Source organism: Pan paniscus, chromosome 1 (assembly GCF_029289425.2).
Source record: "Pan paniscus chromosome 1, NHGRI_mPanPan1-v2.0_pri, whole genome shotgun sequence".
Lineage (NCBI taxonomy): Eukaryota > Metazoa > Chordata > Mammalia > Primates > Hominidae > Pan > Pan paniscus.
Window position 1 is genome coordinate 99163528 of NC_073249.2, and position 19388 is coordinate 99182915.

At 40.5% G+C, this 19388-nt stretch overlaps 1 protein-coding gene across 1 annotated transcript in view; it reads left to right on the top strand.

The window, feature by feature from the left end:
• GOLPH3L (golgi phosphoprotein 3 like) overlaps positions 1-17280 on the top strand; it is a 50897-nt gene extending 33617 nt beyond the window's left edge. The window contains exons 4-5 of the mRNA XM_003817295.6: positions 1614-1728; positions 14759-17280. Of these exons, the coding sequence (XP_003817343.1) occupies positions 1614-1728; positions 14759-15186 (543 nt within the window). The 3' untranslated portion in view covers positions 15187-17280. The remainder of the gene's footprint in view (positions 1-1613; positions 1729-14758) is intronic.
• Positions 17281-19388: the final 2108 nt, after the last annotated feature.

A 19388-nucleotide genomic window follows, 5' to 3' on the forward strand; every position in this document is an offset into this window, starting at 1 on the left:
ACTGACTCAGCAGTTCCATTGTCTAAACAGGTTAATTACCCTATTGCAAGAGGGAGAAGTCAAAGTATCCATAGTCCAAAGAGTTATAGGAAGCTCCTGGTTTTGTCTTCCTTTTTTATGCAGAAAAATCATACTTAGGATGCTGTTGATTAAATTCCTCCTATATCTATAGCTATAACATTATGAAATAGCCGGGCACAGTGGCTCATGCTTGTAATCCCAGCACTTTGGGAGGCCGAGGCGGGCGGATCATGAGGTCAGGAGATTGAGACCATCCTGGCTAACACGGTGAAATCCCATCTCTACGAGAAATATTTAAAAAAAAAAAATTAGCGGGGCATTGTGGCGGGCGCCTGTAGTCACAGCTACTCGGGTGGCTGAAGCAGGAGAATGGCGTGAACCCGGAAGGTGGAGCTTGCAGTGAGCCAAGATCGCGCCACTGCACTCCAGCCTGGGGGACAGTGCAAGACTCCGTCTCAAAAAAAAAAATTATGAAATAGAGTATGATGTAGGGAGAGGGACTCATATGGGTCAGGTCAGTCATTGATTAACCCTGGTTATTCTCCAATAACTATTCTGTTTCCTTCCATTTACTGCAAGTCCTTTCCAACCATACTCCTGTATCTATTTTCTTACTGAATTTTTCCACTCACAACTTCTTTATCATCCTAAGCACCCCACTTAAACTACATTCTTAGGTATCACCAGCTTCTTTTCAGTCTTTGATTTATTTTTCTCTTTTAACCTATATGTGTCATTTGACACTTTTTATCACTTTGAAACTTTCTTCATTCTTGGCCTTTGTTATTATCTTATTCTCTTGCTTCTCTGACTATACACTGTTTCCTTACTTCTCCATTTCTTAACATCCAAGTCTCAGTTTGTATCACTTGAGTGATCTTCTGTCCTTTCAGAGATATCATTTACCTTTATAGCTTCATCTGTCACCTTCATGAGATTAATTTTCAAATTTCTAGGCAGGTCTTGTTTTTCCACCTCCAGAAACATATTTAACTATTGGCTAGAAATTTCAACTTGGCTATCCCATATCATTTAAAACCAAACTTAACAAAAATGAAAGAAAACCAAATTATCAACCTTTCCCCAAAACTGACTTCCTTTTCTGACTTTCCTGCCTTTGTTTGTTTGTTTGTTTGTTTGTTTGTTTGTTTATTTAAATTTTTATTTTTTTAATAGAGAAAAGATTTTGCCATGTTGCCCAGGCTGGTCTCAAACTCCTGAGCTCAGGTGATCCACCCGCCTCAGCCTCCCAAAGTGCTAAGATTACAGGCATGAGCCACCGAGCCCAGCTGTTTCCTACCTTTATTAATGGTTTCAAAAGTTGGTTTCCAGACTCAAAATGAGTTGTTATTGAAACTTTTCTCCATTATCATTCATATCCAGTTTGTCACTAGGGCCCACTTCAAATGTTATTTTTGTCTTTGCACTATCACTCCATACTATATTTTAAACTTCTTGAGGACAGAGACAGTATATTATGCTTCCTTACATTCTTGCAATTTTTAACCAGTAACATATACATGATATATTGAAAGATTTTAACTTGAATGAAGTGAAGGAATCAGGGTTCCTTCTTTCTCCTTTTCTCAAAGGTACTGCTAAAGTCAGACAGCCCAACAGGTGATGTTTTACTGGATGAAACTCTGAAACACATCAAAGCAACTGAACCCACAGAAACTGTCCAAACATGGATAGAGCTACTCACTGGTAAGATGACTTAAAATAATATATGAATTTCACACTTTGTTATCTTTATCCTACCCTGAAATTTAGTAAAAGATGTATCGAAATTCATCGTGCTGGATGAGATAGATGTGGTTCACTATTTAATTCTAATGAGGGACAGAAAAAGCATGGTTAATTGATACCTAAAGTTTTCCAAAGCTTCACCTTATCTTCTGCCACCCCACCCCGAAAGCCCTTAAATAGTATTCTTCACAAGAAACTTTTAAAACATCTTTATTGAGAGGACAATGAGAATATTGGCATTGATGCAATCTATTATTCTTATTAGAATTTCCCAGTTTTAATTTGCCAAATAATATTTTATTGCATGGCCATACCACATTTGTTTATCCAGTCATCAGTTGATGAATCTTTGAGTTATTTCCACATTTTGGGTATTGTGAATAATGTTGCTGTGAACACGCACGGACAAGTTTTTGTTTGAACATGTTTTCATTTCTTGTGGGTATGTAGCTAGGAGTAGATAACTGGGTCATATGTAAATCAACGAGTAACATTCTTACTGTGGTAAAATATACATAACATTTATTATTATTATTATTATTATTTCGAGATGGAGTCTTGCTCTGTTGTCCAGGCTGGAGTACAGTGATGCAATCTCAGCTCACTGCAACCTCTGCCTCGCGGGTTCAAGCAATTCTCCTGCCTCAGCCTCCCAAGTAGCTGGGATTACAGGCACGTGCCACCATGCCTGGCTAATTTTTGTATTCTTAGTAGAGACAGGGTTTCACCATATTGGCCAGGCTTGTCTCGAACTCTTGACTTCGTGATCTGCCCGCCTTGGCCTCCCAAAGTGCTGGGATTACAGGCGTGAGCCACCGCGCCCAGCCAACATTTATTATTATTTTAGCCATTCTTAAGTGTACAATTCTGTGAAATTAAATATATTTGCAATATTTTGTAACCGTCACCTCTATCTATACTATACCCAATGCTTCCTCATCATTACCCATTAAAACTCTGTACCTATTAAATGATAACTTCCTCTTTCTCTCTCCCCCCAGTCCCTGGCAACCTCTATTCTACTTTCTTTTTCTATGAATTTGCTTACTGTAGGTACCTCATATAAGTAGAATCATACAATATCTGTCATTACTTTGCCTAGCTTATTCACTAAGCATAATGTTTTCAAGGTCCATTCATGTCACAGCATATATCAAAATTTCATTCCTGTTTATGGCTGAGTGATATTCCGTTGTATGTATATAACACTTTAGTTTAACCATTCATCTGTTGATGGACACTTGCCTTGTTTCCACCTTTTGGCTATTGTGAATAATGCTGCTGTGAACATTGATACACAAATATCTGTTCAAGTTCCTGTTTTTAATTCTTTTGGATATATACCTAGGAATAGAATTGCTGGGTCATATAGCAGTTTTATGTTTAACCTTTTGAGAAATCACCAAACATTTCCACAGAGACTGCACCATTTTATATTCCCACCAGTATGCACCAGGGTTCCAATTTGTCCACATGCTGATCACCACTTGTTCTTCTCTTTCTTTTCTTTTTTTTAATTATAGACATCCGAGTAGGCCTAAAATGTTATCTCATTGTGGTTTTGATTTTTATTTTCAAATGAAAATAGTTTTCATGTCATTCCTAATGACTAAAAATATTGAGCATATTTTTATGTGCTTACTGACCATTTATATATCTTCTTTGGAGAAATATAAAATACTTTTCCCATTTTTAAGTTTGATTGTTTTGTTGTTGTTGAGGTTTTTTTGTATTTATTTATGAGATGCAGTCTCACTCTGTCACCCAGGATGGAGTGCCGTGGTGCAATCTCGGCTCACTGCAACCTCTATCTCCCGGGCTCAAGGATCCTCCCACCTCAGCCTCCCAAGTAACTGGGACTATGGGCGCGCACCATCACACCTGGCTAATTTTTTGTATTTTTGCTGGAGATGGGGTTTTGCTATGTCGCCCAGGCTGGTCTCTGAACTCCTGAGCTCAGACAGTCTACCCATCTTGGTCTCCCAAAGTGCTGGGATTACAGGCGTGAGCCACCGTGCCTGGCCAGAAGTTCTTTATATATATTCTGGATATTAATCTTGCCGAGACCAGCTCAGTTGTGGAGACCCTAACCCAGTGGCGCTAGAGGAATTAAAGACACACACACACAGAAATATAGAGTGTGGAGTGGGAAATCAGGGGTCTCACAGCCTTCAGAGCTGAGAGCCTTGAACAGAGATTTACCCACATATTTATTGACAGCAAGCCAGTCATAAGGTTTACTAAAAGTATTCCTTATGGGAAATAAAGGGATGGGCCGAAATAAAGGGACGGGCTCTGGCTAGTTATCTGCAGCATGAACATGTCCTTAAGGCACAGATCTCTCATGCTATTGTTTGTGGTTTAAGAACACCTTAAGCAGTTTTCCACCCTGGGTGGGCCAGGTGTTCCTTGCCCTCATTCCAGTAAACCCACAACCTTCCAGCATGGGCGTCAAGGCCATCACAAGCATGTCACAGTGCTGCAGAGATTTTGTTTATGGCCAGTTTTGGGGCCAGTTTATGGCCAGATTTTTGAGGCCTATTCCCAACACGTCCCCCTTCTTTGTTTTACAAAGCAATAAAAGCAAAGGCAGCTTTGTCAAGGTGAGCTACTTCTCACAGAAGTCAGGATCCACATCTGCAGACTATACAGAGACAAACAACACAGATTAATAACACAATTATCATTGAAATCAAAGGGCTTCCAAGTGTTTTTATCCATTTTAATGGGTTACTAGCTGTTAATCTGTCTGCAGCTCCTTCAAGCACTCCAGTTCCTGGCATTAAGGTCAGGTGTGCCTGGGATGCTTTAAATATTTGTTCTTTTAATTTTGCAATATCCAAAGACAAGTTTGTAGAGTGTCCTTTTAGATGGTTTTTTATTCTTTCCCAAATTTGGATCTTATTAAGAGCCATTAATAGTTTCCAGAAATCCTTATGTTTAGCTCCTACAGCGGGCCATATCATTTGAGGTTGAGGTGCCACTCTACCACCATGTTTCCAGATAATAGGAACTCTTGTCATACTTCTTACCATTTCTACCATCTGACCATTTTGTTCAAACCAGCTGAACATAGTGTGGCCATGACATGCAAACTGAGAGGTGCAATTCAAGATAAACATCCCCTTATGGGACCAATCAGTAATGATTCCATAAGAATCATTGCGCAGCACCTCTTCCTGTTCTGCAATGCAATCTTCCTAAACAAGTACGTTCATTTTCTCTGGCCAGGTTCAATTTTGTTTACACATAGGTTTTTGAGGGTGGTATGCCTCAATTATAGGAGCAGATTTATTATGGTAAATACTGAGGTCAGAAAGCATGTGTAACTGCATCATAGAGTAATTACATCCAGGCATTATTGCCAGCCAAGATTGATAAATATGCCCAATGAGTATAATTGTTCTCTGTGTCAGCCCTTGTTGAAGGAATACTCACAGCAATGGTGATCACCACTATCATAGCTACCATTAAATTACTCATTGCGACTGGTTGTCCCGATTTCCTCAGGTTTTCTTCCTCCATCTGTGACAGCTTCTTGATCTGCCCTCAGGTGGGTGGCTGTGTTCAACGGGTGTTGCTCATGACAGTTGGGGTCCTCCTCAGCATCAGTCTCGACATGGCTGCAACCGGGGGGTCCTCGGGATCCTCCCGGAATCTCTTCCTCGGCATCTGGCTCATGATAAGGTTTCAGATGTCTTGATGGTATCCAAATCAGCTGTTGATTCGGTCCTGGAGAAACACAAGCATAACCTCTACCCCAAGTTATTATTTTACCTATTTCCCAACTTTTTGTTACCGGATCTCTCCACCAAACCAGTTGTTTTGCTTCTGTCTTTGCAGCTGGTTAGATGCTGTTCAGCTGCTGCTAACATCTGGCCTTTAGGCAGGCTCAAAAAATTTAAAGTTAATGATGCTAGATTCAGTTGTATATGGGGTGTCCTGTAATCCCTGTTTCCCCCATGTTTTGTTTTTGTAACTGCTCTTTTAGGGAGAGATTCATTCTTTCCACTGTGGCTTGTCCTTGAGAATTATAGGGGATACCAGTATTGTGTTTAATATTCCATATAGAGAAAAATGTAGCTAGAGCTTGGCTAGTATAGCCTGGGGCATTATCTGTTTTAATAGAAGCTGGAATGCTCATCACCACAAACACTGCAAAAGGTGACGTTTAACACAGGCAGAAGACTCTCCTGATTGGCATGTAGCCCAGACAAAGTGAGAAAAGGTGTCCACACATACGTGTACATAAGCTAGTCTCCCAAATGAGGGAACATGTGTGACATCCATTTGCCAAAGAGAATTAGGTTCCAGTCCTCAAGGATTAACTCCTCCTGTAAAAGATGAGGAATATACCATTTGACAAGTTGGGCATCGCTGGATAATAGCTTTAGCTTCTTTCCAGGTAATGCTGTATCTGCTTTTGAGACCAGAGGCATTAACATGGGTTAAATTGCGAAAGTGTTTAGCATTAGATATTGCATTAGCAGCTAGGCAATCAGCCATTTGATTCCCTTCAGTTAAATGTCCGGGAAGAGGTTTATGAGCCCTAATGTGAGTGATGTAAAAAGGGTGCATTCTACTCCTAACTGCTGTTTCTAACTGGGTAAATAAAGTCATCAGTTGTTCATCTGTATGAAATCGTAACTGAGCATTTTCAATTAACTGTGTGGAATGAACCACATATGAAGAATCAGAAATCACATAAATAGGCATATTAAAAGCAGTCAGTACCTCAGTTACAGCTACAAGCTCTGCTTTTTGAGGTGAAGTATAGGGCGTCTGGAAAACTTTACCTTTAGAGCCAGAATAAGAAGCTTTACCATTACCAGACCCATCTGTAAAAACATTCTCAGCACCTTCAATTGGTTTAAATTTAGTTATTCTAGGGAGAATCCAATTAGTTAATTTCAAAAATTGAAACAGTTTCATTTTAGGAAAATGATTATCGAGAATACCCACAAAGTTAGCTAAGTGGGTTTGCCAAGTAAGATTATTTATAAAAGCTTGCTGTATTTGTGCCTTCGTGAGAGGGACAATAATTTTTTCAGGATCATATCCTGTAGTTTAACAATCCGAGTTCTCCCATTTCCTATCATAGTAGCGATGTGATCCAAATAAGGAGTTAGAGTCTGTGAATTAGTATGTGAAAGAAAAAGCCATTCTGCTAAGTCCTGCTCTTGGACAATAACACCATTAGGTGAATGCTGAGTTGGAAAAATTAGCAAATCTAGAGTCTTCTCTGGATCTATTCTATTTGTTTTAGCTTTATGGACTTGCTTTTCGATTTGCTGCAGCTCTGCCTCAGCTTCTTTTGTTAATTGCCGAGGGCTAGTAAGACTAGGATCTCTAAGGATAGAAAATAGATTGCTCATGGCAAGGTAGGGATGCCTAGAGCAGGTCGTATCCAATTAATGTCCCCTAGTAATTTTTGAAAGTCATTTAATGTTTTCATTTGATCCCTATGTATGACTACTTCTTGTGGCACAATGGTAGTGTCATTTACTAAGGTCCCCAAGTAGGAGTAAGGTGTAGTAGTCTGAATTTTGTCAGGAGCTGTAATTAAACCAGCACAAGAAATCGAATTTTGCAAGTGATCATAACATTGGAGTAATATTTCTTGAGTGGGGGCAGCACAAATACATCATCCATATAGTGAATAATGTAACACTGTGAAAATTTTTTACGAGTAGGTTCAATTGTTTGCCCTACATAAGTCTGGCAAATTGTTGGACTGTTTAACATGCCTTGTGGCAACACTTTCCAGTGAAAACGCTTAGCAGGCTGCAGGTTGTTTACTGCAGGAATTGTAAATGCAAACCATTCACAGTCTTGCTCAGCTAAGGGGATAGTAAAGAAACAGTCTTTTAAATCTATAACTATTAAAGGCCAATTTTTCAGAATTATAGTAGGAGAAGGCCGTCCTGGCTGTAATGCTCCCATAGGTTGTATAACTGAATTGATGGCTCTAAGATCTGTTAACATTCTCCATTTACCTGATTTTTTCTTAATAGCGAAAACTGGAGAATTCCAAGAGGAAAATGTTGGAGCTGTGTCCATTTTCTAATTGTTCATTAACGAAGTCCTTTAAAGCCTCTAGTTTCTCTTTACTTAGTGGCCATCGTTCTATCCAAATTGGCTTATCTGTTAACCATTTTAAAGGTATAGGCTCTGGAGGCTTAACAATGGCTGCCATCAAAAATGATATCCTAAACCTTGGCAGGAACTTTGTCTTTCCACTTGAAGTGGTTCCTTCAAACCTTGCAAATTTTTTCCTAGTCCCATACCAGGGACATGCCCCATTTCATGCATCATATGTTGATTTTGAGGGCTATATAATTGCTCTGGAATTAGAACTTGTGCTCCCCATTGTTGTAATAAATCTCTTCTCCATAAATTTATAGGTACATAAATTATAACTGGTTGAATAGTCCCAGGTTGTCCATTGGGCCCTTCACAATGGAAAATGTAACTACTTTGATACACTTCAGGGTCCTTACCAACTCCAACTATGTTAAATTGAGCGGGTTGAACTGGCCACGCAGACGGCCAGTGCTGTAGAGAAATGATTGAAATGTCTGCTCCTATAGCTACCAAACCTTTAAATTTCTTTCCCTGAATAGTTATTTCACAGGTAGGACATTTATCAGTAATTTGATTCATCCAATAAGCAGCTTTGCCTTGTTTATTTGTGCTTCCAAATCCTCCTGTTCATTTAATTTCACTTTTCCCCATTTCCACATATGGTACAATCAGGAGCTGTGCTATACGCTCTCCTGGCTCTGCTTTCCAGGGAACAGAAGTAGATATAACAATTTGAATTTCCCCACTGTAATCTGAATCAAGGACTCCTGTATGTATTTGTACTCCTTTTAAACTTAAACTAGATCTCCTAGAAGTAATCTTATCATTCCCGCTGGCAAGGGTCCACAGACTCCTGTTGGGACCTTTTGCAGGAGTTCCCCAGGCAGAAGGCTCACAGCTTTTGTGCAGCATAAATCTACTGCGGCACTACCTGCTATGGCGGGGGACAGACATTGTACAGGGATGAGGGAATAGCCTAAGCTGGAAATGCCCCGGTTTGGAACGGGCCCAGACGGGCCCCTCATGGCGTTTCCCAAATTTAAAAGGAAAAGGCTCAAATGTAGCCATAATATTTCCCTGTTGATCTGGAGGGTGTATCCTAACAGGGAACTGCTTGCTGATTATTTCTTCTGCTTCTTCAAATTTGTTTTTCGTTTTTTTTTTTTAAACGGAATGTCTTGCTCTGCCTCCCAGGCTGGAGTGCAGTGGCACAATCTTGGCTCACTGCAACCTCTGCCTCCTAGGTTCAAGCACTTCTCCCTGCCTCAGCCTCCCGAGTAGCAGGGATTACAGGCTCCCACCACCACACTAGCTAATTTTTGTATTTTCAGTAGAGATAGGGTTTCCCTATATTGGCCAGGCTGGTCTTGAACTCCTGACCTCAAGTGACTCACCCACCTTGGCCTCCCAAAGTGCTGGGATTACAGGAATGAGCCACCATGCCCAGCCCCCCTAGTATATTTTTTTATTTCAGTTATTATAAGTTTTAGCTCCAGAATTTCCTTTTGGTCCCTTTCTCTATCTCTTTATTGATATTATCATTTTGCTTCTACATTATTTTCCTGTCTTTATCCATTTTTTAAAATATTTGAGCATCTTTAAGACAGTTGTGGCTGGGCGCGGTGGCTCACACCTGTAATCCCAGCACTTTGGAAGGCCAAGGCAGGTGGATCACTGGAGGTCAGGAGTTCAACACCAGCCTGGCCAACATGGTGAAACCCCGTCTGTACTGAAAATACAAAAATTAGCTGGGCGTGGTGGTGGGCACCTGTAATCCCAGCTACTTGGGAGGCTGAGGCAGGAGAATCACCTGAACCTGGGAGGTGGAGGTTGCAGTGAGACAAGATTGTGCTGCTGCACTCCAGCCTGGGCGACAAGAGTGAAACTCCATCTCAAAAAAAAAAACAAAAGATAGTTGTAGTGGGTGTGGTGGCTCACACCTGTAATCCCAGTACTTTGGGACACTCAGGTGGGAAGATCACTTGAGTCCAGGAATTTGAGACTAGCCTGGTCAACAGTGAGACCTCATCTCTACAAAACATAAAATTAGCTGAACATGGTGGTACATGCCTATAGTCCCAGCTACTCAGGAGGCTGAGACGGGAGGATCACTTGGGCTGGGGAGGTGGTAGCTGCAGTGAGCCAAGACCACACCACTCCATTCCAGCCTGGCAACAAAGCAAGACCCTGTCTCCAAAAAAAAAAAAAAAAAAAAAAAAGTTGCTTTCAAGTCTTTCTCCAGTAAATCTAACATAGGAGGCTGAGGCAGGAGAATCACTTGAACCCGGCAGGCAGAGGCTGCAGTGAGCTGAGATCACGCCATTGCACTCCAGCCAGGGTGACAGTGTGAGACTCCGTCTCAAAAAAAAAAAAAAAAGATTTATACCAAGTTTAATTCCAAGGAAACTTTACTTCTATATAACTCTATTCCCTCTCCCTCTTTTTGTGTTAATATTGCTATATGTTTCTTTTCTTTTTTTTTTTTTTTGTTTTTTTGGCTTTTGGGGGTTTTTTTGTTGTTTTTTGTTTTGTTTTGTTTTTTTAGACAAAGTTTCACTATGTTACCCAGACTGGTCTTAAACTGCTGGGCTCAAGCAATCTGCCCACCTTGGCATCCCAAAGTTCTGGGATTACAGGCATGGGCCCACCATGCCAATATTGTTACACGTATTACATCTCTATGTGTTACAAATTCAACAATTCATTGTTGTAATTATTAAAGAAGAGAAGAAAGCACAAATATATACTTATAGAGTTTGTTATATTAACCTCCTTATTTACCATTTCTGGTTTTCTTCATTTCTTCCTGTGGATTCAAGTTACCATCTGTTGTCATTTTCCTTACTTCAACACAACTTTTTTCCCACCCTCTTTCTTTGTGCTATTATTACATTTCTATATGTTATAACCTTGTGCAAAAGTTTAAAAAGTTAAAAATTATAACTCAACAATAACAATTATATAAATATTGTTTTGTGCAATTGCTTTATAAATCAGTTGAGATGAAGTATCCAATTATACCATCTTTTTTATTACTTACATAATTACTTTTACTGTTTGTTCACGTGGATTCAAATTACTGTCTAGTGTGTCCTGCTCTCAGCCTTAACAACTTCCCTTTAGTTTTAGTATTAATATTTCTTATAAGCAGGTCTGCTAGCAGTGAACTCTTTCAGATCTAGGAATGTATTTATTTTTTCTCCTTTTTAGAAATTTTTCTTTGCCTTCATTTTTGTTTTGTTTTTTTTAGGGTTTTTTTTTTTTTTTTTTTTTTTTGAGACAGAGTCTCACTCTGTCACCCAGTCTGGAGTGCGGTGGCACGATCTCAGCTCAATGCAACCTCCACTTCCTGGGTTCAAGTGATTCTCCTGCCTCAGCCTCCTGAGTAGCTGGGACTACAAGTGCATGCCACCACACCTGCTTTGCTTTTATTTCTGAAAGATAGTTTGCCAGTTATAAGATTCTTGGCTAATAGTTTCTACCCTCACTTTGAATAAGTCTACTCATTCTTCTGGCCTGCATTTTTTCTAATGGGAAGTCAGTTATTAAGCTTACAAAGTTCCACTGTGATGTGATAAGTCATTTTTCTCTTCTGCTTTCATGATTTTCCACTTATTTTTGGTTTTCAACATTTTTACTATGATGTTGGATATGGGTCTCTTTGTGTTCATCCAACTTGGAGTTTGTTGAACTTCTCCAATGTGTGGTTGAGTGTTTTTCATCACGTTTGGCAAGATTTTAGCCATTACTTTCTTGAGTATTTTTTCTGCCTCTTTCTCTCCTTTCCTTCTGGTGCTTCCATTTTATGTATGTTCATCAAGTTGATGATACTTTATATTTCTCTGAGTCTGTTCATTTTTCTTCATTCTCTTTTCTCCTTGTTCTTCATATTACATAATTTCTTTGATCTCTAAGTTTGCTAATTCTTTATTTTGCCAGCTCAGATCTCTTGTTGGGTCCCTTGAGTGAATTTTTCATTTTGTTTGTTGTACTTTTTTTTTTTTTTTTTTTTTGAGTTTCGCTCTGTCGCCGAGGCTGGAGTGTAATGGTGTGATCTTGGCTCATTGCAACCTCCGCCTCCTGGGTTCAAGTGATTCTCCTGCCTCAGCCTCCTGAGTAGCTGGAACTACAGGTACACACCACCATACCCGGCTAATTTTGTATTTTTAGTAGAGACAGGGTTTCACCATATTGGCCAGGCTGGTCTCAAACTCCTGGCTTCAAGTAATCCGCCTGCCTCAGCCTCCCAAAGTGCTGGGATTACAGACATGAGCCACCATGCCCAGTCTGTTGTACTTTTAAACTCTAGGATTTCTAAATGGTTTTTTTGTTTTTGTTTTTTTGAGATGGAGTTTTGCTTTGTTGCCCAGGCTGGAGTGCAGTGGCACTATCTCAGCTCATTGCAGCCTCCACCTCCCAGGTTCAAGCGATTCTCTGCCTCAGCCTCCTGAGCAGCTGGGATTACAGGTGCCCACCATACCTGGCTAATTTTTGTATTTTTAGTAGAGATGGCATTTCGCCATGTTGGCCAGGCTTGTCTTGAACTCCTGGCCTCAAATGATCCACCCACCTCAGCCTCTCAAAATGCTGGGATTACAGGCGTGAGCCACCACACCTGGCCTATAATGGATCTTTTTTATAATTTGTCTTTATTTATATTCTCTATATGATAAGTCATGGTTTCCCTTAGGTCTTTGAACGTATTTATAAAAGCTGCTTTATAGTCTTTGTAAAGTCCAACATTTTAGCGTTCTCAAAGGCAGTTTCCATTGCCTGCTTTTTTTCTTCTGAATGGGTCAATGGGTCACAATTTATTCTTTGTATACTTCATACTTTTTTGTCAAAAACTGGACATTTTAGATAATTGTGCAACTCTGGATACTACACTGCAGCTGTCCCCAACTTTTCTGGCACCAGGACAGGTTTCGTGGAAGACAGTTTTTCCACTGGGGTGGGAGATGGGGGGATGGTTTCGGTATGATTCAAGTGCATTGCATTTATTAGAGTTTCACAAGGAACATGCAACCTAGATCCCTCCCATGTGCAGTTCACAATAGGGTTCACACTCCTGTGGGAACCTAATGCCACTGATGATCTGATGGGAGGCAGAGCTCAACTTTACTCACCCATGGCTCACCTCCTGCTGTGCAGCTGCGTTCCTAACAGGCTACAGACCAGTACCAGTCCATGGTCCAGGGGTTGGGGACACCTGCTATACTGGTTTCTCCTTCCCACTAGAGGTTGATTGTGTTGTTTGCTGGGTAATTTGTTTCCTTAGTGACTTGCCTGCAGCAGCTCTCTGAAGTCTGTTTCTCTTGTAGTGTGCAGCCTCTGATGTCACTGCTCATATTTTCTTGTTTTTATCTTTTGGCCTAACTCCCTGTGTGTTGCCAGTGGGTCAGTAGAAGCCACTTATTAGTCAAAGGTTGTGCTTAAGACCTTTTAGCCAATTAAATTTTTTTATCCTTTACTGTTGGATATGTGTGTGTGATTTTGACATAGCCATCACAAATCAGGGAGTTTACATTTTGCCCCACATTCAGTGAGGAACTAGCAGCTTGGAAGTTCCCTCTCTGATTTCTTCTCGGAGAGAGTACATCCTTGGACATACACCAGGGGTGCATGTGATTTTTTTTAATTTTATTTTTATTTTTTATTTTTCATTTCTTGAGATGAAGTCTCACTCTGTCACTCAGGCTGGAGTGCAGTGGCGCAATCTCAGCTGACTGAAACCTCCGCCTCCTGGGTTTTCCTGCCTAAGCCTCCAAGTAGCTGGGACTACAGGCGTGTACCACCACACCTGGCTATTATTATTTTTAAGCTTAGCTTCCTAGGAGTTGCCTCTGAGTTAGGGTAGCTTATTGTTCAGCCAGTGTTGGTTCAGTGGTTGTGCTTTAGCCCTTGGTGCCAGTGAAGCATCCACCCTTTTTTGATAGATCTATGTGTGGTCTGGGGAATACTCTCAAGTCAAGCCCCACGTCCTGCTCTGATTGCTCCTGAGTGGGTGCAGCCTGGTGCAAGCACACAGTCTTCCCAACCCCCAGTGTTGGTCATGATTCCAGAAGGACTTTTCTTGGCTTTCTGTTTCTCTGGTTCTGCCTGTTAAACTTCTGGAGGCTTTGCCATTTGGGTTTGTCATACCAGTGCCATAGAGCTAGCAGCACCTTGTAATTGCTCTCCACCAAGATCTCTATGGTTTTCAACACCCTTAGGCATAGAATTCTCCACACTGTGTTCCAAATAAAGTCAGTCCTCTCAGGCAGAGCTTTGGAGCTCTTCATTCTTCAGGCCTTCCTTCCCTCCTGGGCAGAACTTCTGCACAAGGGCCCACTTCTCCTACAGTGATACCCACCTGCTGTATGAGTAGGTGCTGGGGGAAAGAGGTGTTAGCCCCTGGTCTTCTTGACTTGCCTTTTCTGTTGCAGAATCTCTAATCTACGAACAAGCTGGAATGGGAGCAATTGAAGTCTAAATATTGTCAGCCTACCAGGCCTGGGATAGAGCTTCTGCTCTACAAATAGGGTAGGGAACCTCAGTCCTCTTAGCTTCACCAGCAAATAGAACTTCCACAATATAGAGTAGAAATCATCTGGGAGAGACTGGTGTCCTAAATAGAATTTGAAAAATACATAAATAATTACAGTGTCACAGAGGTCACATAAGAACAGAAATAAAGTCTATAAGCTCTAGCTATATGGAAGTCCTTGGTGACATTTTTTGAAGCTGGTTTAATGTGAAATGTGGTTGGAGTCAAAGCCAGATTATAAAGGACTAAGGATCAAATGAATTGAGGAATGAAGATTATGCTTTTAAACATTTTAGCCATTCAAGTTTCCAAACAACTACATGTTTCATTTTGCTTTTCTCTTTCTGTTCATTATGTCCTATTTCTTTTTTCTCATAGGCGAGACTTGGAACCCCTTCAAATTACAGTACCAGCTGAGAAATGTACGAGAGCGCATCGCAAAGAACCTAGTAGAGAAGGGTATTCTAACCACTGAGAAGCAGAATTTCCTGCTATTTGACATGACTACTCATCCAGTGACCAATACAACAGAGAAACAGCGACTAGTGAAAAAACTTCAAGATAGTGTACTAGAGCGGTGGGTAAATGACCCTCAGCGTATGGACAAGCGAACACTAGCACTCCTGGTGCTAGCCCACTCCTCTGATGTGCTAGAGAATGTCTTCTCCTCTCTGACAGATGACAAGTATGATGTGGCAATGAATCGAGCCAAGGACTTAGTAGAACTGGACCCTGAAGTGGAAGGGACAAAGCCTAGTGCCACAGAAATGATCTGGGCTGTGCTGGCAGCCTTCAATAAATCTTAAAGCCGGCAGGTGGATTTCTCCTTTTCCCCTGCTGGCTGGTGACTGTCAGAGACCCCATCACTGAGTTTTGTGTGATGAGATGTTTTCATCATTTTTATTTCCTTTTCTTGAATCAGACTTGTGATTTGGGGAGAGCCAACTTCAGGGCTTCTCCATAGACCTTGACCATTATAAGCAGACCTTATTTCTCCCTACACTTCCACTCCATAGGTAAATAAACTGGGTGAACCCACACACACCCAATGAACATTTTCTCCCATTTGGTGGTTTAGTTTCACCCAGTGTGCTTTTGGATAAGCAGAAATATCTAAATGGGATTTTGAGTTCTCCAGCTATAGAATGTGAATGAGATAAAAAGCGAACTATCTATTATATTTTTCTGAGTTTGTTTTCTATCTTAAATACATGTTTTCACAGCCTTTGTCTCTCAGACTCTGCTAAATAATGTAGCTTATTGAAATAACTGTCGCTGAATAAGGAGCAATGAGAAACAAAACTAATTTTTGGAGCAGATGGTCTCTGGAATTGCATATCCTGCTAGTGATTTTCTCATCTTTCCTTTTCTAACCTAATGAGAATGTCCCAGATTCAATTACCTGGATGTCAAAGTCCTAGAGCCAGAAATATATTCTCTCATCCCTCTTAGCATTCTCTTGCTCCCTCATTCACTAGGGCAAACGTCTAAATGAAGAAAAGAAAAGTCTCTCTCAACACCTCGTTCATGCAATCAGCATTAGAATTTGTAAGGAAGGAAGGGGGGTGGCATGAAAATTTCCATTCTTGGGGTATATGACTGTCCTGTTTCCCCCAGGCCACTTTTTTTTTTTTCTTTTGAGACAGGGTCTTGCTCTTGCCCAGGCAGGAGTACAGTAGTGCAATCACAGCTGACTGCAGCCTTGACCTCCAGGGCTCAAGGATCCTCCTGCCTCAGTCTCCCAACTAAGTGGGACTACAGGCACGTGCCACCATACTCAGCTTTTTTTTGTTTGTTTTAGACAAGAGTCTCGCTTTGTTGCCCAGGCTGGTCTTGAATTCCTGGGCTCAAGCAATTCTTCCACCTCAGCCTCCCGAAGTGCTGAGATTACTGGCTTGAGCCACTGCACCCACCCCTCCAGACTACTTTAAATGTCTCTGCTCTGACTGAATTGAAGGAATTGTAAGTTTCAGTTGCTGAATATATCAGTATATCTGAACTCCTGATCTTTTTATTTCCTATTTTTGGCTTCCTACATAAATTAATAAAGTCTGTCTATATTTAAGGTTTCTGGGAGTAGTTTTGTCTATATTTAATCCATAGATGTGCTCCTAGTCATCAGTCTTATTTCAGTAAAACCATCTTTCTGGCCAAATCTCTAACACGTTTTTTACTTCAGTAGTGAGGGCAATGAGAAGCTTTATTAAGAAAGATCCTATTTAAAGCGCTAATTTGGTATTGAAAGCATGCTGATATAAAGTCCAGTATTTGAGGATATAAAGAGGATGTGCACTGAGCTGTGCTGATGTTCAGCATTTATTATACTTTAATGGGATAGTGCTTCTTGACCATTATAGAACAACAAACTGTCAAAGGGTTAATACAGATGACCCAGACCTGACATTAAATCCTCTTGATTAGAAATAATTAAATGAATTATTTATTCATTTCTCCCCTCTGCCAAATCTACTTAGCCCCACAAAAATTCCCCAGCTCAGTTAACATTTTTTTGTTTTTCACTTTAGGTATCTCTTAGGTAAATAGAGATATAAATTGTAATAGGAAACAGTGTCTAAATGTGAGGCTGAATACAGCTTCAGTCTGGCTCTCTAATAGGACAAAAGCCAGTCCATGTGTTGTCTCTAACTGATTTAGCTTTTTCTTTTCTTTGAACAATTCGGCATGAATTGAAACCAGGTTTTCCTGTGGAAAGTTATAGCTTGATTGGGAGATAGAAGTTGAATTGAGTTCTTTCTTGCAACTCTTAGTGTTTATTTTTATATCTCAATAAGACGAGGATACCTTCAGTTTGAATCTGCATAATGTTCACTGCCAAACTCCTTCTCATTTAATGCTTATGGCCTTCACATTTCTGTATAATAAAGATCAATTATCAGCTCTCTGGTCTCTCTGTGCACAATTTTATAATTTAAATTGTTTTAATTGGAAATAAGGACTTTCTACACAAGGCTAGTAATGCCTCCCCCTTTACACTAGCATACCAGCTTGTTTTATCCTATGTAGAAAATGAGGGATACAAAAACAATTGTAACATGCATAGGCTGAGGGGCAGGACATGTCAAAAGCTGACCACACGAACACCAGCTAATACTATAAAGCCTAAATAGTGTCTCCATCTCAATCAAAATAAATTAGCCAATTATACCATTATTACCATGAAGAGAATGAATATGATCTGTTCTACTAATATCTACTTGCAAATGACACCTGAATTTAGGAGTTGAAAATCTTAAGTTCCAAATGTAGGTGACATGCCTGACTATAACAGAGTTAACATGTAAAAATGTAAGTGTGCTTATAATTGGCTTATTGTTCTCCCTTTCTTTATCTATAGCACAAGGGACAATAATACATTTGTTTATTAGGATTGTTTATACTTTTCTAATATTTTTATTTAAGACAAAGTACTATTTCCATAAGTCATGCTTTATACAATGTTTCTCAAAGTATATTGCAAAAACCATTGCACCAAAATGTGTGTGTGAGATAGGAGGGTACCTTGCTAAAATGCAGATCCTAGTAAATCAGTCTCTGGAGTTAGGAGGAAGCTGCATTTTAAAGAAATTCTCAGCCAGGCGCGATGGCTCATGCCTGTAATCCCAGCACTTTGGGAGGCCGAGGCGGGTGGATCATCTGAGGTCAGGAGTTCAAGACCAGCCTGGCCAACACGGTGAAACCCCATCTCTACTAAAAATACAAAATTAGCTGGCCATAGTGGCGCACTCCTGTAATCCCAGCTACTCGGGAGGCTGAGGCAGGAGAATTGCTTGAATCTGGGAGGCGGAGGTTGCAGTGAGCCAAGATCGCGCCTCTACACTCCAGCCTGGGCGATAGAGCGAGACTCCGTCTCAAAAAAAAGAAACTCTAAAAGCTTGCATGTTAAAATTGGAGAACGCCACCCTATATCTTATTGTCTATAATTCATTCATCAAAAAAATATTGAGTACTTACAAATTGATGGGCACTTGCTAGGCACTGACAATAAAACATTGCATAGGGCACCATTCTAGCTCCCAAGAATGCACATTTATGTGGGCAAATAATATAATTTGTGACAAATGCTCAAATAGAAGTATAAACATAATATTTGGAAGCACAAGTAAATAGTATTCTCCCTGGGAATGTTAGAGAAGACTTTGAGGTGTTGTATTTCTTTATTATGCTTATCATATATTGAGCACTTTTGTTGTGAGGTAGGTACTATGCTAACTGCTTTGTATCTTGTCTCATTTATTACAACACTAAAAAAAAAAAAAAAAACTCTACAGTGTTCTTTTAAAGAAAACTCAGGTGGCTGGGTGTGGTGGCTCATGCCTGTATTCCCAGCACTTTGGGAGGCCAAGGCGGCTGGATCACCTGAGGTCAAGAGTTCGAGACCAGCCTGGCCAACATGGTGAAATCCCATCTCTATTAAAAATACAAAAATTAGCCCGGCGTGGTGGCACATGCCTGTAGTCCCAGCTACTCGGGAGGCTGAAGCAGGAGAATCGCTGGAACCCAGGAGGTGGAGGCTGTAGTGAGTTAAGATCGTGTCACTGTACTCCAGCCTGGGTGACAGAGCAAGACTGTGTCTCAAAAAAAAAAAAAAAAGAAAACTCAGGTAATGAGGCTTGCCTGAGGACCTAGTGCAGAGCTTCAGTTCAAACACCTACTTTTTAATCATTACCCTTTCTTGCCTTCATTTGAACTAAATCTCAAAGGATCGGCTGGGCCAAGGTGGCTTATGCCTATAGTCCCAGCACTTTAGGAGGCCAAGGTGGGAGGATCACTGGAGTCCAGGAATTCAAGACCAGCCTGGGCCATAGCAAGATCTTGTCTCTATTTTTAAAAAAATTTTTAAAAAGTCTCAAAGGATCTTTTCAGGCTAAGAGGGAAGAGCCAAGGCTACCCTAAGCAGAGGAAATAATATGTACAAGATAATTGGTGATGTGCTAGAATTTCATGAATGCATGTCGTTTTCACATATTTCCAGAAAAAAAAAATTTTT